Below are 14,893 nucleotides of genomic sequence, written 5' to 3' on the forward strand. Positions count from 1 at the left end.
TCGAGGAATCGTGCGTAATATTGGGCGATTTGAGATTGCGCAATCGTAGTTTGCCCAGGGATGACGAAATGAGTTTAGCAATTTACTTTTACTTATAAAGGGTTTTATTTTCATATTATAGGCACATTATGAATGGTATTTTAAGCATCTTTTGTTGTGTGAGCATTCAGTTCCATCATCCCATCAAGCTTGGATGGCCATGACTACATGTAAAGATTCAGTCTTTGAAGGCTGTTTTTACCACATTCAAGATATAATTCAGAAGAAATCAAATGCAGATGGAAGGCCAAAGTAACAAACAAAAAAGAGAGATCCTGAAGGTGCACAGGGAGCCTTCTGTCAAACCTTTCGCTTGTTGCTGCCACCACTCAGCTTCTACTAATAACATAAAACATGCGCAATGGTGACATCTTGCGGGTATAAAGGAAAAGTTCATGTCCCCCTCTCTGCTGTCTTCTCACACTGCTGCTGTCTGTGGATGGTGACAAGGCGCTGCAGCAGCTGAGATAATGTGAGAGGCCACTGGTTGATTAGGGGTGAGGGAGTTGTGGGAAAGATGCTGTTTGTTTGGTTAAAGACAAACTCTGGTTTTGATTGTTTACATGACATCATATTTCAACGATCCCCAAGTGCCTGTCCTCATCTTGTTACTGACCCACTTCTGACTGTTTGGCCCGCCCTTCAATGCAACTGCCCGCGTGAATTCTCTCATCCCGTCTCGTGACGGGATCCTAAAATGTTATTATGCCTAGACTCACTTTAGTTCAAATATTTCCCCCGCGTTTTGGGGATTTCTAATGGTTTTTAGAATTGTTACAAAAGTAAGCTCTGCATTACGGCGTCATTCTGAACATTTAATCATCCAAGAGAATAACTGTCTTGTCAGTGTATCAAAAAGGGCGACTCTTTTGTTTGCACAAAGAATATGACTCAAATGTTTGCATGAAGTCTCAACTTCGCGGGACACCTTTCTTTTCTCTGATTGGTGTTACCATGGAGAGCGTTGCTATGTGACGCTTGGTAGTATCCAGGAAGACGCTATCTCCTGTGCTAGCACGTTAGCTTGTAGGAGAAGATGGACGATAACTTCCAGTTTGGAGAAGCTGGAGCGGTGAAAAACGTGAGTAACTGCTTCAGTACAGGCTACGCAGTATGTCATATAGTTAGGGTAGACGTGACTTATTGCTTATGCTTGTTAGGATTAGTTTGAAGAAAACGTTTAGGCACTGCTATGGATAGCCGCTAAGCTATCAGGCTAACGTAAGCGTCAGTATTTGGACGTTAGTAAACCGGGCAGACTGGACTTTTAACAAGCAAGTTACTATCGATGCGGACAGGACGCTAGTTATCGATTTGCAAGCCAGAAAACCTTAAATGAAATTCGCTTTACCTTTTGAATGAAGTGCATTAATCTGTTCTTAGCCTGTCTCCTTAAAGTGCAGATTTCTTAAAGTCGTATTCTACTTCCAACTCAGGGTTTTACACACTTCAACATCTCTTAGGACACCTTGCCAAACATTTGCCCCTTTGTTTCTTCATCTTTGGGTTTCACTTTTTGAAAAAAAAAAAAAGAACAACCACGACTTTAGAAGAATTTTAGCAATGAAGAATCTTAGAAAAGCTCAAGTAGTTATAGAGATATGGGTATTCAACCCTATTCTGATCAGTGATACAGTGTGTTAAGGATACATTTGGGCTCTTTATTGGATGGCAAAGTCAAAGCAAAAAAAAGCACTAAGTCCAGGTTGTTGAAAGTGCCAGCATTTGGCTCCATGATCTCAAATCTAATGTCCCATTATTAAATTCTGCACATTTCTAAGGTTGCAAAGCCAGGAAGAAGAGCACGCCTGGCTACAGACCAATCATCATTTGAAGATTCTCGTCACGGGAGGAAGTCCTCCACCTCAGCTACAGTAGGAGAGGTATGTGATCATGTGACAGATGTTGATTAACTGTAACACATTACAGGTCCCACTTATAAGAAGCTTTACTTGTATGCATTGTGTTTTTCCCCTCAAACATGAATCACAGGATGACGATGAGGTAGGTGGCATGGAAAAAAGAGACTTTGGTGACTTTGCATGGCTGCTGCAAGGGGGTTAAATTCAATATCCAAGTCTGTAGAAATTCACCTCCTACAGCGCAGCACACACAAGAGCACAGTCGTAACGTGTTTTTCATTGATGTTCTGTGTGCACTGGTTTGAGTGTGCTTGCATGAGATGTTTTAAAGTGTTGCTTCACACAAGCTGTAAAACTGTTATTTTGTTGTTGTTTTTGCTATCTTACTTGACACAAAACCACTGTTGTTATAAACTGTTGTGACTGAAATAAGCACAGTACGTCACCGAAGTCTCCAAAACAGTTTTCACAACTCCTCTCCTTATATTGCCTGTTGAGGCAGGAATGATGTAAAGTCCCTGCAGAGAAGTTTCTCAGAGGGCCCCACCTCTTTGACCAGCGATGGCTAAATGTTGCTCAATTTAGACTGAATACAGAGCAAAAAACTGAGGAGCCATGTCAAAACAGAGGTGAATGTTGAATAGAACAAATAATTGCACTTCACTATCTTTGGCATTTATGGAATCAGTCACATGTCCTGGACTGACAATCTGTAAACAATCCAACATTCCCAAAGCCAGAAAAAGGCTAGCAATTCTTTTGCTTTAGGCTAATTTCCCCAAATTAGGCCAACTTCCCCAACGTATGATCTGGTATTCTCGCGCCCCCTCTGACCTGCTGTGCACATGCAATACATTTTTTCAGACTGTCGTGCGACTGGGTGGGTTTATTTACAGTCTTCGTTTATCAACCCTGGCCTCTTTGGCCTAAAATACCCAAATGATTGGTCACATTCCTGACATCCTTCTAAACAAAGACTCAATAGCTTTTATGGGCTTATAGGGTTGTGACATCACAAGTTCTTTTACCCAAGGGACTACTGAAGAATCCTGAATTAGATACCAAGAGGGCTGAGCTAATTATCTATACAGCCATAACCATTTTACTACGACTGTGAAGTTCATATTTGGTCAAGAGGAATTGGAGGCAGGGTTTGTTTTGTTTCTCAGGACACTTAAGGAAGGTTCTCTACAGTTTTGTTGTGTGACGAAACTATCAAAAGCAACATTTATAACACCCAGAGACTCTCAGCTGTATTATCTTTTCTCTCATGTCAGAAATGCCAAACACGAACGGTCAGAAGGATTTCACATCACTTAAAGGAATTCTTGTAATGTTGCTGAAAATGACTCAGTTGTCATTGTTATAATCCTCTTTGTTCCTGGTAAAGAGACAGATACTAATTACATAAAGTTGAGGGAGCTAGTTCAGCCACAGCTCTCTGGATTAATGGTAATATACAGCAGAGCAGAGTGGCTCCCCCTCCCTCTGCCCTGCTTAATGGTGACATTCAGATTTATAAATGGCTATGCTGAAGGAACCAGCCATGAAAGATTATTTCCTCTTCCATCATAAACGAAAGAAATTCTTCACGAGCACTTTGTCCTCTGCAGACCCAATTCAGTAATGAGAAATGTTGTGCCTTTTTTTTTTTTTACCCCCCCTAATTCATTTGTCTAGTGCCCACCCTCAAGTGCTCTGAGGAATTCAATTCATTCAAGTGCTGCTCTCAGGGTCCCGGTCTCAGGATCGAGATGCATACTCGGTTTACTATTTTCAGAATCAAAGAATGAGAGGGAGAGGGTCTTTTTTCCCTTTGCTACTATTTTGGGGTTGGACTTGCAGGCCTTAGCAGTTCCCACACTCTGCTCCATATGTTGTGCAGAGGGGAAACGGATAGTATTGAAAAGTATAATAAACAAAACAATGGAGTGTGTAAAGATGACTGTCTTGCATACACACGACACATTGTTACATTGTTTGTTGTTCAGGAGCTTTAGGGCAGCTTGAATGTGTGAGTGCAGGATCAGAGTTAAACTTAAGTTAGAATACTCCCTACACCTTTGGCAGGACAATTAAACATGGTGTGTGTTTTTTTTTATAACTGTGGCGAATGGAGGTGTTTGCTTTTTATTTGGGACATTCATTTTCTGTGATTGTGTGAAGCAAAGTTTTCCATTCTCCCTTTAACCACAAACAAACCCAGTGCAGAGAAGATATTTATTTTTTAAGCCTTATTGCTTAAATAAAAGTGGAATAATACTTATTCAATTTTCTACATTACTGTGTAACCATCTAATAAAGCATTAAAAGTTTCCTCTTCTCCTTTTAGGGCCCACCTCCAAAACCTGCCCGGCGTCAGGGCGGCTGGGCAGAAGACAGCTCTGGGTCTGGTTCTGCCAAGTACGTATCTTCACCTTTTCCCTCCATCTCCTGCGGCTGCACTGAGGCGTCGACTGCGAGCTGTGGTCTCGGGTTATGCGTTATTAATGAACTCTCATGCTGTTGAATGAGCTTATTTATCAGTGCATATTTGGCACTCGGGCTGTGAATCAACAAGGTTAGAGGGAGCCTGTCCGAGCAGGCAACTCTCCATTCGTCTTCATCTGCGAGCAGGGCGGTAATTGACATGGTTAATGCATCAGCCACAGGAGGGCACTGTTAGTCAGCTAGCCACTTCATCACGGGGGTTCAAGCCACTTAATCACCCCTTACCACTGCAGTCTGCTCTTTACAAGGGGAGCACAACATAGAGAATTTATGAAATATTTGGAACAGATGGAAGGTGTTTGCCCAAAGCTTCCCTCTACGAATAACAAATCCAAATCATAATACTGTACATGTATGCATCAGCACAAGACTTTATCACACTGTGGAACTACCTCTTGTGTTTTCTCTTCCAGCTGCTACTTCTTTTTTCAGTCTCAGTGGAGGGGAGAGCATAGGAGATTCATTGAAGTGAACAGACTGAGTCAATTGTGCTTATTTGTGGAGTTTACTGCACCGTTAGTGCAAGCAGGGAAAACAGCAAACTCAATAGATCTTTCCTCCCTCACAGAAGGTCAGCGTGTCGCGTCTATGCTTTTGCGAACCAGCTTGATTCCCAGTCTCAAAGCGATTGAAATACAGGAGGTGTAAAAGGGGTTTGCACGCGCATTGATCCTCTCTGAAACAAAGTAAGTAATGGTCCCCCCTGGAACCGGCAAGGACTTTTCCCTTCAATGTCACCCCTCGTGCTCAATCACCGCCGCCCTCCTCCCACTAATCCCAGCGCAGAAATCCCAGGATTTGTCGATCTATCACTTCTAATTGACACTAAATGATCTGTCAGTTTATTGATGAACCTTTGAAACCAGGTTGTCACAATATATTTTATCCCTAACAACTTTTTCCAGACAGTTTTACCATGTCTATCGCTTTGCCTTACATGAGTCTTAATCAAGGGGTCTGTAATGTGTCTTAAGTGTCGCCACCCCCCAGACAGGACACAGTCCAAGGGCAGGCAGGTAGGCTCTTTCTGCTCCTCTCTGCCATGAATGGTTGGTACTCTAACACCTTTTTGGCCGTTTGTCTTCACTCAGACTGCAGGGTTGAGACAGACGAAAAAAAGGAAACATTTTGGGCAAGAAATCTGTCGGCAAATTGTTTTTTTTTTTTTAGCATTCTCTTCTCTCTTCTCCAAAAAAAGATGAGGAAATAAGATTACACTTTTGAACTACTAACTTACCTAACATCAAATATTATATCATACACACATATCACTATATGTCTGTATGTATTTAGAAGAATGTAATGTGATGTGTGTGTTACATTTTTTCTAACGGCATCCCTTTTCAGAATTGTGTAAAACAAATTTTTCCCCATTTGTAAAAGAAAAATTTTATCTTTTCAGCCAGTAGCAAAATTTCCGACATTTTCCTAACACATTAAAAAAAAGAAAAAAAAATAGGATACACCGACAGTGGTTTGTTGTTGAGCTTAAAGGAGGAATCACGGCCGGTGCGTCATTTTAACTATAAATTTAGAAACTTTTTTTGTCCACTGATCACCTCACTGATTCTCCATAACTCTACCAAGGTTGCCCTTTGGTTGTTTTTGGATAGAAGTATTAATAAATTAACCTCATTGTGTCTTTTCTTGTTTACATTTATAATATACACTATTTCTATATACATGTATTTTAAATAATTAAGTAATTTAACATACGTTTACACTGAAAATTTAAAGTCTTTTTATTTTGTTTGATGAAATCAGATTGTCAGCAAGGACATGGTGTTGCCATACAGGAGCTCATGATTGTAGAGCCAGTAGGGGGCACTACTCAACCAGGAGAAGTATCAAAACCATTCGGTGTCATGAAAAATTATAAAACCTTTCATACTCATTTTGCCCTGTGTCAGTTAAAACATCCATATGTTTACTCGGCTTTGGTTCCTGTGTTATATTTTATGATCTGGATAACACTCATCTGGTCAAAATTACGTAGTGCTATCGTTCTTAGAACAGTCTGAAAGCTAAAAATACTGTGTTTAGTGAGAGAAGTGTCAAAATGCAGTATTTTGGGATCTGGCATGCCTGGCTCAAGCTGAGCTGCGTAAGTGAGAAAGTCTGAAAATAGCTCAGGTCCAGCAGGAGACGAGGCCGAGAAAACAGAGTATGGTGAAGACATGACTGCTGTAGACCCCACTGTGTCTGATGTAGCAGAATTACTGTCATTAAAAACCACAGAGAGGGGAGCACCTCTGTGCCAGAGATACAGAAATAACCTGCTTATATGTCATTTTGTTCTGGGCTGTCACGTGTGTTGGAGATGTAGAAAAAGAAATCTTATTTTGGTTTTAATTTGTGATATGTGACTTTTTTCTGCTGTTTTGCAGATCATCTAGAAGACCTGCAGCTGAAGACCTAGAAGAGTACGTTCACGCCCCACGTCACACACACACACACACGTCACTTTTGCAGTTATTGCTGAATACCATGCTGGTTACAGTTTGTTTGCTTGGATAAAATATTTCAGTTGAAATGTTTGCTCCCTTTGCAGTGAATTGGAAATGTTACTGTGCTTTCTGATTGTCCTTGGTTGCAGCTAATCCTTTCCTTCCAAGAACAATCACTTAACATGATTAAAAAAAACAGCGTGACTGAGTTGTCATCACTTTTATTGCTGTTGGGAGCCAAGTTTTCCTGTTATTCCAGTTTTCCCCCACCTTGCCCTCACGTCACTCTGTGAATAGAAGAGACATCACGAGGAGAGGCAGGTAGAGGACGCAGTTGTCTGTGTTTTACTCATCGTCACAGTCGGGGCCTGGTGCCTGAGTGGCTGTGGTGAAACACAGGCTTTGTGTAATAAGTTGTTCCCCTGCAGAAAAATCCCTTATCCTGTACTTTTGTCACAACTCTCTTAGTGATACTTATTCAGACTGTAGCTCCAGCTGGGCTTGTTGTTTTTTTAAAAACCCAGAGGTGATCTTGTCGAACTGCAAGGCTGGACACCCAGACAGTCAAAAAGTGTCCGATCTGCCAGAGAGACAAGACAGACAACACGCCAATCATCAAGGCACAGTCGTAACCTCACTCACTCCCTATGATGACCTCATCGTGAGCTGCATTTTGAAAGCATTAAATAATTCATCCCTTTACCCTCTCTGTTTCTACAGCCGCCGCCTTCGACCACAAACACCCCAGGGATCAGATGATGAAGGAGGTAAGAGCACCCTGACTATCCCCCTTTTCTGTGTCTCCTCTCGCGGGCAGGGAGAAGCCCTCTGGTGCCTCCACAGCACCACAGACTAGATAAGAAGGCAGTCAGATCATTGCCGTCCACTGATGCTCACACCCTACTTCCCCTTGTATGTCGCACGGATTCATGTGGAGAGCTCTGCTTTCGACGACTGTGTGACAAGGCCCTTTTCCTGACGCCTAAATACACTCATTTATTTACGCTTCATCTTTACGTGTGTGAGATATGTGTGGCACGATGTACAGGCTCTCCTCACCACCCAAAGCGTCACAGTTAGTCAAACACACATGCACACACAGGGAGTCAGGCAGGTGCTTTTGAATACAGATCTAGCGTTAACCGAGTCACCTGAGGGCCCAGCTCTTCACACCACAAACAATGTCAAGGTTGAGGAGGAAATTTCTGCTAAACGCTGCCTAGAATAATTGCTCAATTTTGCAGCAGGAGTTAGATGGGAAAATAGGATCAGACTGCCTCAATAAAGGTAAGAAGGCAGCATGAAAAACTCAGTGTACAATAATAAAAGACTTTTTAATACCAGATATTCATGTAGTGTTAATTAATTCTGTTTGGGAACAACTACTGCCATATTGATCAAACCCTTCTTATACTTTTAAAGCTTCTCAAAGAATTGTTAATCATCATGTTCCCTCAAGTAAAATTCTGTTCTTTGAGTTGTTTGAGGAATTAAATATTTTATTGGTAAAAAAAAGGCTGTAATAATGTAATAAATTATAAAAAGTGAGTAAAAACATGCATTTAAATGCTTTTGTATGTTTAATTGATGTTTTGTCATTTTTCAAAGAGACTTATCGACTATATTGAGACTTAGTCAAATCATGAGTGGGATAACTTCAATATTTGTATTAATATCAGCTGACTATGGAGTATTTTTTCATTATTTTTCAAGGTTAGATGTTCAATCTAAAAAAGAAAAATACAATAAAAAAATTGTATTTAAAACGTATAGAAATTTGAATAAGCCAATAAATAACAGTTTAAGGTATAATCAAATCCATTCAGCTCTATAGTTTTGTTACATTTATGCATACACACACACACACACACACACACACACACACACACACACACACACACACACACACACACACACACACACACACACACACACACACACACACACACACGCTGTGTACTGTGCCTACACTGGCTCAAATAGCCAGTTGAATAAAGAGTCCAAAGGTTTGGTTCCCTCGCAGTTAATGCCGGCGGAAAGATTATTACTCTGTGGAGGGAGACCTCTTAATACAGAGCCCGAGGCAGGGGCAGTGGAAATTACAGTGCTGAGGGTTAGTGAGATAGCCCCTGCGATCTTGATTATGTCCCCTACCCTTATCCCTTATGTCCACTGGCTACAAGCACACACAGAGAAAGAGAGGCAGAGAAGGCTCACCCAGTCCCTGCTCCCATCCTCCCATCAGCTGCCCCACAGCCTCCTCCTGCTGCTCACCTAAAATAGCACCAGTACCACAAACACCCTCATCTTTTTCATGTCTCATTCTATAGCTGCTGATGTTTTCAGTAATATCGCACACACTTTTCAGACAGTGTCTGTGTGAAGGTAATGTGTGTGTGCCTGCCGGGAGTGTGTCCACACTCGCGGCAAATTATTCCCTTTTGATATTTACATGCTTCAGCAAGGAAGGCGGATGCAGCCGGGTAATAAGGATACACGTGGCCTGCTCGCTGCCAGACAAAAGCCACCTTGATATACGTCCAGCGGAGGGAAGGAAGTCAGCGTAGGTGATGTGTGCGGCGCTCAGGGGAGACAGCTCCTCCTGATGGAGCTGCCCTCTGTGTCAGAAAAAACACTGGCTTGCTTTCAGCTGCTTTGATGCCCCACTTGACCTCAAGTAATGGGTTAAATTTAAAGCTCATTTAAAAGTGTTGTTCCCTTTTTCACTAAATAATAGACTTTGCATATAGACAACATTTTCCTCTGAGCTTCACATTGAACTCTCATGCAGTGTGTTAATAGTGTATTACTGGCTGAAATGAAAAAGGGTGTGCGTGGACAGATAGACAACCCAGGAAGCTGTTTGCAAAGAGCCGGACGGCGAGGCTTTTTGATGTCATTGCACTAAGACCATTAAATTTGATTGGGGGTCCAGGGGGGACGGATTCTGCTGAACGCTGTGCTTTGTAAATGAGAGGACAAAGTGTCACCAGGGCCTCATGAATATGAAATACCCGCGCCTGCATTTATTTGGATATCAGAAACACAGATGAATCTTGTCAGCGGCTAAACGAGCGTGGCATTTTTAATTTGGTTTAATTAAAAAAGAGTAAGAAATAAGTTATCAACAGAGGGTGAGCTTTTTGTTATGTGCTGAAAGTTGATGGGTTAGCCTTTGAACAACTGGTATCCAGGATTTTTGTCTGTTAAACAAATATATTCAGAATCATAATAATTGTTTTTTATTGTCGACAGTGTAACTTTTACGAAGCTGTAATTCAATGCTACACCAGTGCTTTCTTAACTTTAGTTTATTTTAAGGAGTAATTTTGAAGGAGTGGTGACACAGATGCTGAGATATTTCCTCCCATCAGATGCAGGCTTCCATCTCTCCACCTCCATTTAGCTCCTCTATTGACTTTCCCCTCAGGGTGCGGTACTGTGGTTAGAGATTACTGACACCCCTCTCCATGCAGTCCAGCTCTCCCTTTTTCTCTCAGTATGTCTGTTCCTCTCTCTGTCTGTCTCTTTTACTGTCAACACACAGGTGTAGATTTAATAAGGATGCTCAGTCTGCTCCGCGAAAGCATGATCACGAGCGAGTAATTCACACTCGTGATAAAACTGAGATATTTTTTCTTCCTCTTTCATTGTTTTGCTTCTTTTCATCAAATTGTCCCGTTGTTCATGATGCTTCTCTGATTTCCCTGCCCCAACAAATGTCCATCTGAAAAATGCTGTGAAAGTTTGCCCTGTCCTTCTTGGGAGAGGAGCCTTCCTCTGTCCTGTTGCGTTTTGCCAATTAAAGCGGGTTCCCACTGTTTGAGCAGCGGGTTGGCGGCTCCTGGCACCGCAGCCCCTGCCAGGCCGCACTGTGACTTCCGACCCCACACAGATGGGCCCGCAAGCAAATACTCTTGCACATGGCTGGATGCCGCTCCAGTCGGAGTGGCAGAGTGGACATGGAGGTCGGCCTACCGGCCACCGCGGGTCCTGGGGGTGGGCGGCGCTGACAGGGCCCAAATGCTAAGGTAGCAGGGGGTGCTTTCTGGGGAGCCCCTGGCCAGCGCCCCTCTCACAGCGGGAAGAGCTGCCGCCTCGCCTCCTGAATATTCATGGCCGCATGGCTATTGTGACAGGGCAGCTCTTATGAGGATGTAGCTGAAGAGAGGAGGGAGGAAGTGCCACACAGACATGCTCACACATACTCACACCAAAAATATGCATACACAGGGGATTTACTTTATTTTTATAAACAACCCTGTCATTTGGCAACCAAGCAGACTTTTCAAATCTTGATACTTTTTTAAGTATAATCAAAGTGTTTGCCAAATGTTTTCTTTTTTTCTGTTTTCAGATATTCCAGTGATTCCAGACCTCGATGAAGTGCAGGAGGAGGATCTCACCATGCAAATAGCAGCTCCACCAATGTACAGTAGTGAAAATCTTTAACTCTTTTTCTTGTCACTAAGGATCAGACACATGCAAACACACTGTGTGTTTCTAGAAGCATGTGTGACAGTTAACCTCTGGACGTGCACAGGACACCAGATCTGTAGCCTGCTCTGGTGACTTTGATAGGTACCTGTCCTCCACTGGTCCTGTTACAGAGTGTCTTGCTTTATCGGGCTGAAATGGAGAAATAACAGTTGGGTGTGATTTATGCAGCTCTGTTACAGGGTCCTGTGTAACTGGGCCCTTTGATTTACAGGGCAGTGAGAGACACGCCGACATGTGTCGAATATGTAGCAAGGCTATGACAGCGGTGGAGGTTATTAGGCTGGGGCTTGCTCTCTGTGCAAGATAATATCCACATTGAACTCATTGCGGGGGCAATGTAGCGTGTAATGTGCAGTAAGTAGGACTGGCATGCACTGCTAGGCCCCGGCCACTTTGAGAGCCCCCCCACTTAATTCTAACCCACAGATAAGCAGCTGGGTTTCAATTTGAAGCATTTACCACTTGGCAACCATCTCCTGCTCTCTGTGGTCTTTGCTTGAAGTTTCAAACTTCTGCAAAGCCACTTTTCACTTTTGGTTTGTACAAAGTGTGGAATTATCACAACTTTTTTAGTCATTCAGATGCTTTTTCTGACTGTTTCCTTTAGAGTCCAGGTGAACCGGGTAATGACCTACAGAGATCTGGACAATGATCTGAAGTATTATTCAGCGTTCCAGACCTTAGTAAGTCAAGGATATTTATTTTTATACCCCTGTGATTTACTTTGTGCATTTGGTTTTGGGACTAACATCACCTCTGTTTGTGCAAACTAAGTGAATTTTCCTCTGATCTCTCCTCAGGACGGAGAGACTGACTTAAAGCTCCTCACCAAGGTTTTAGCACCGGAGCAGGAGGTGAAAGAGGTTAGTGAGTTTTTAGTAAATATAGCTTGTGAGCTCCCAGTGAAGACCTGTCCAGCTGTTTCTGGAGCACCAGGGGAGGTTGCCACTCTGTCTCCGAGGTAATCAAGATTTATGATGTGTACATTAACACCCTCTGCTCTCCTTCCCCATCCTGCTCTCTTTGCTCCCTCTGTTCCCTGTGCTCTCTTTTGTGGTTTGTCTCCTTCTGCCTCTTTAATTCTTCTTCTCTGCTCCTCTTCTGTGTCTCTTTGGCTCTGCAGGATGATGTGCGCTGGGACTGGGATCATCTGTTTACAGAGGTGTCCTCAGAGCTGCTGATGGAATGGGATCAAGGAGAGAGTGAGGAGCAGGCTGGGTTGCCTGTAACTTGAGGAGGAGGTTTGGACATGGACTTTAAATGGCTCCGGTGGGAGCTGGGTGAAAATCTATTAAACAAAACAGTGACTTTGGCTACAGTATCTATAATTACCATTTGTTGTACAGAAATTGTTTTGTAGAGTTTTCTTTGTAAATAAAGTTCACTGTGCGGTGAACAGTGCTGTGTTGCTCCAATCCTTTCTTTGTTTAGGAGGTTGGGAAATTTACCCTCTTTGTTTGTTGGTTCTGAACTTGAGCAGCCGAAAGGCAAACTGATTTTGTTTGAAAAGCTCCCCTGAAAGAAGCTGTCAGATAATAAATGCCCTCCATGTACTGCCACCATTATCAACAGCCTCATACAAGTCCAAGGTGATAATCAGCTAAGCTGAAATCCAGTTGATTGTGTTCAAATTAACATTCCTCATTAAAGCCTACAACCTTATTGTTATTGACTGTGCCATTGACTTTATCTTCCAGGTCTTCGATAGGAGCAACCCCTTCTTCACTATTATCTCAAATGCATTGAACAGAGTTCCTATTGACACCTGGAGGATTAGCATACATTATACCTTTTACTGGATAAAGTGGAATGGATGTAAGTCTGAAACAAGAAAGCAGCTGCTGTTAGGATTGTGCCCTTTAAGGTAAAGTACCACAAATTCTTCATAACTAGACGAGAACACAGGATAGAGCTGATCACTGGCCACAGGGTGGAATATGTCCCCAGGTCTCATTTTAGGTCAACACTGGCTCTGATGCATTCACAGTTAATTTATGAATTGTGTTGTATACAGACTTCAATACACGTTGGTCACATGTATCAGCATTCAGTTTAGCCTCTGGTTCATGTGTGTGAATATAAATGCGGGCCTTTAAAGTCCAGCCAGCTCCATTAGAGAAGCAGCTGTAACATTTACAGATTGTGATTAGGTTTATTTCTGAGGCAGAGGGCCGTCTCATGACATTTGGAGATGCACAGCAAAAAGTCCTCAAGGACACATAATGTATGCATCTAACAGCTCAATCACTGCCCATCACAAATAGATCCAGGTTTTTTTCATTTGTTGGGCCTTGAATCAACTTCATCAAACGCAGTACATCAGAACAGAGCCATCACACAGGATGTTTGTACTGTAATCATTGTGTGTGGTGGGATATTTGAGCTCAGTGCTGAAGCGCTGTGAGTGATCTCTGTTTGTTTCTCCATCAGATGCACAAATGCTCACTTTCACCGCCTCCACAATTGGCTTATTTAGCCAGACTTAATGAATTCTGCCCATATGCCCCGAGCAGCTGCTGTGTTGCCCCTTCCTCCTGCCCCTGCCGAGCTGCGAAGTGCCCATCCATGTAGAGACAACCTCTAGCTGTCTCTCTGGAGAAGGCTAAGCCTGCCACTCCTCTGCTGGCAGTCAGCCGGTGCTGTCTGAGGTGGACTGCGGACGGGCCGAGGGCTCAGATTAGGGCCCAGTGATCACGGGTTGCAGGGCGCCTCAGATGATTGGCCCGGGTGTCTGTGGATCAGAGAGGGGATTAGAGGAGGAGAGATCCAGAGACGCTGTTTGGCATGTGCTTGCATCCAGCTTCTCAAAGTGACCTCTCTCCACCGCCTCATCCTGCCGCTCTCCTCTCCTTTATTCCCTCCCTGTCTTGTAGTGTATACAGTACATCCTGATGCTGCAGCCAGGCTCTCAATGACCTCTCTCTGTGTGGGTGCAGTGAATTCAATCACGTCAAAGCAGCTACGATATATACATAGTAAAATAGACAGTGGTGTTCTTGGAGAGCTTTTTGGTTATGGCTGTAGCTTTCAGATGAACATGGAGTCATCGGGAGGTGAGCTGAGTCTGAAACCACGCTGAGGCTGGGGATATCAGATCAAGAGATACAGGCCTCACATGAGTTTAGGTAGTCATTTGTTTTTTCTTGACATTTTTCTATTAAAATAATGGGTCTGTTTCTGCTGTAAAATCCACAATACCCCAAAGCATGCGCCTCTAACCCAATATTTCACTCAGAGTGTTGTAGTTAAGACAGTGTTTGAAATCTTCTGATATGATGGGACATGAGCAGTCATACAGTGGACAAAATTTCAGGTCATCCGTATGAAAAAAAGTTTCTTGTTTTGTTTATTTTTAGGGCAGAAGTTTGTTCCTGAAGGCTTGATGTAAAACCCAAAGGCCAGTATGGACCAGCTAAGCACAGTGAGCATGAATGCTTCATCTGTTTTTATTCAATCCCTTGGTAGAAATGACTTTTCATTTTGTGGTAAAGAACATAAACACAAGGAAGTCATACAGTTTTAATAAAAAGTAATAAAAGAATAATGCACTAGGCA

General features: G+C 42.8%; 1 protein-coding gene across 2 annotated transcripts; it reads left to right on the forward strand.

The window, feature by feature from the left end:
- Positions 1 to 991: 991 nt before the first annotated feature.
- On the forward strand, positions 992 to 12,984 carry ift43 (intraflagellar transport 43 homolog (Chlamydomonas)). 2 transcript variants are annotated; one of them, XM_074692200.1, is made up of 9 exons: positions 992 to 1,120; positions 1,821 to 1,922; positions 4,234 to 4,304; positions 6,779 to 6,814; positions 7,559 to 7,605; positions 11,196 to 11,268; positions 11,946 to 12,021; positions 12,139 to 12,201; positions 12,462 to 12,980. In XM_074692200.1, exons 1-9 carry the CDS (start codon positions 1,076 to 1,078, stop codon positions 12,570 to 12,572), a joined length of 624 nt encoding a protein of 207 aa, XP_074548301.1. In that variant the 5' UTR covers positions 992 to 1,075; the 3' UTR covers positions 12,573 to 12,980. The 2 variants fall into 2 exon arrangements, with proteins under 2 accessions (XP_074548301.1, XP_074548302.1); XM_074692201.1 differs by lacking the exons at positions 992 to 1,120; positions 1,821 to 1,922 and adding an exon at positions 1,981 to 2,043 and having other exon boundaries at positions 12,462 to 12,984.
- Positions 12,985 to 14,893: the final 1,909 nt, after the last annotated feature.

This window comes from Halichoeres trimaculatus, unplaced genomic scaffold, assembly GCF_033239565.1.
Source record: "Halichoeres trimaculatus isolate MK-OKI-2021-1 unplaced genomic scaffold, fHalTri1.1 fHalTri1_scaffold_17, whole genome shotgun sequence".
Lineage (NCBI taxonomy): Eukaryota > Metazoa > Chordata > Actinopteri > Labriformes > Labridae > Halichoeres > Halichoeres trimaculatus.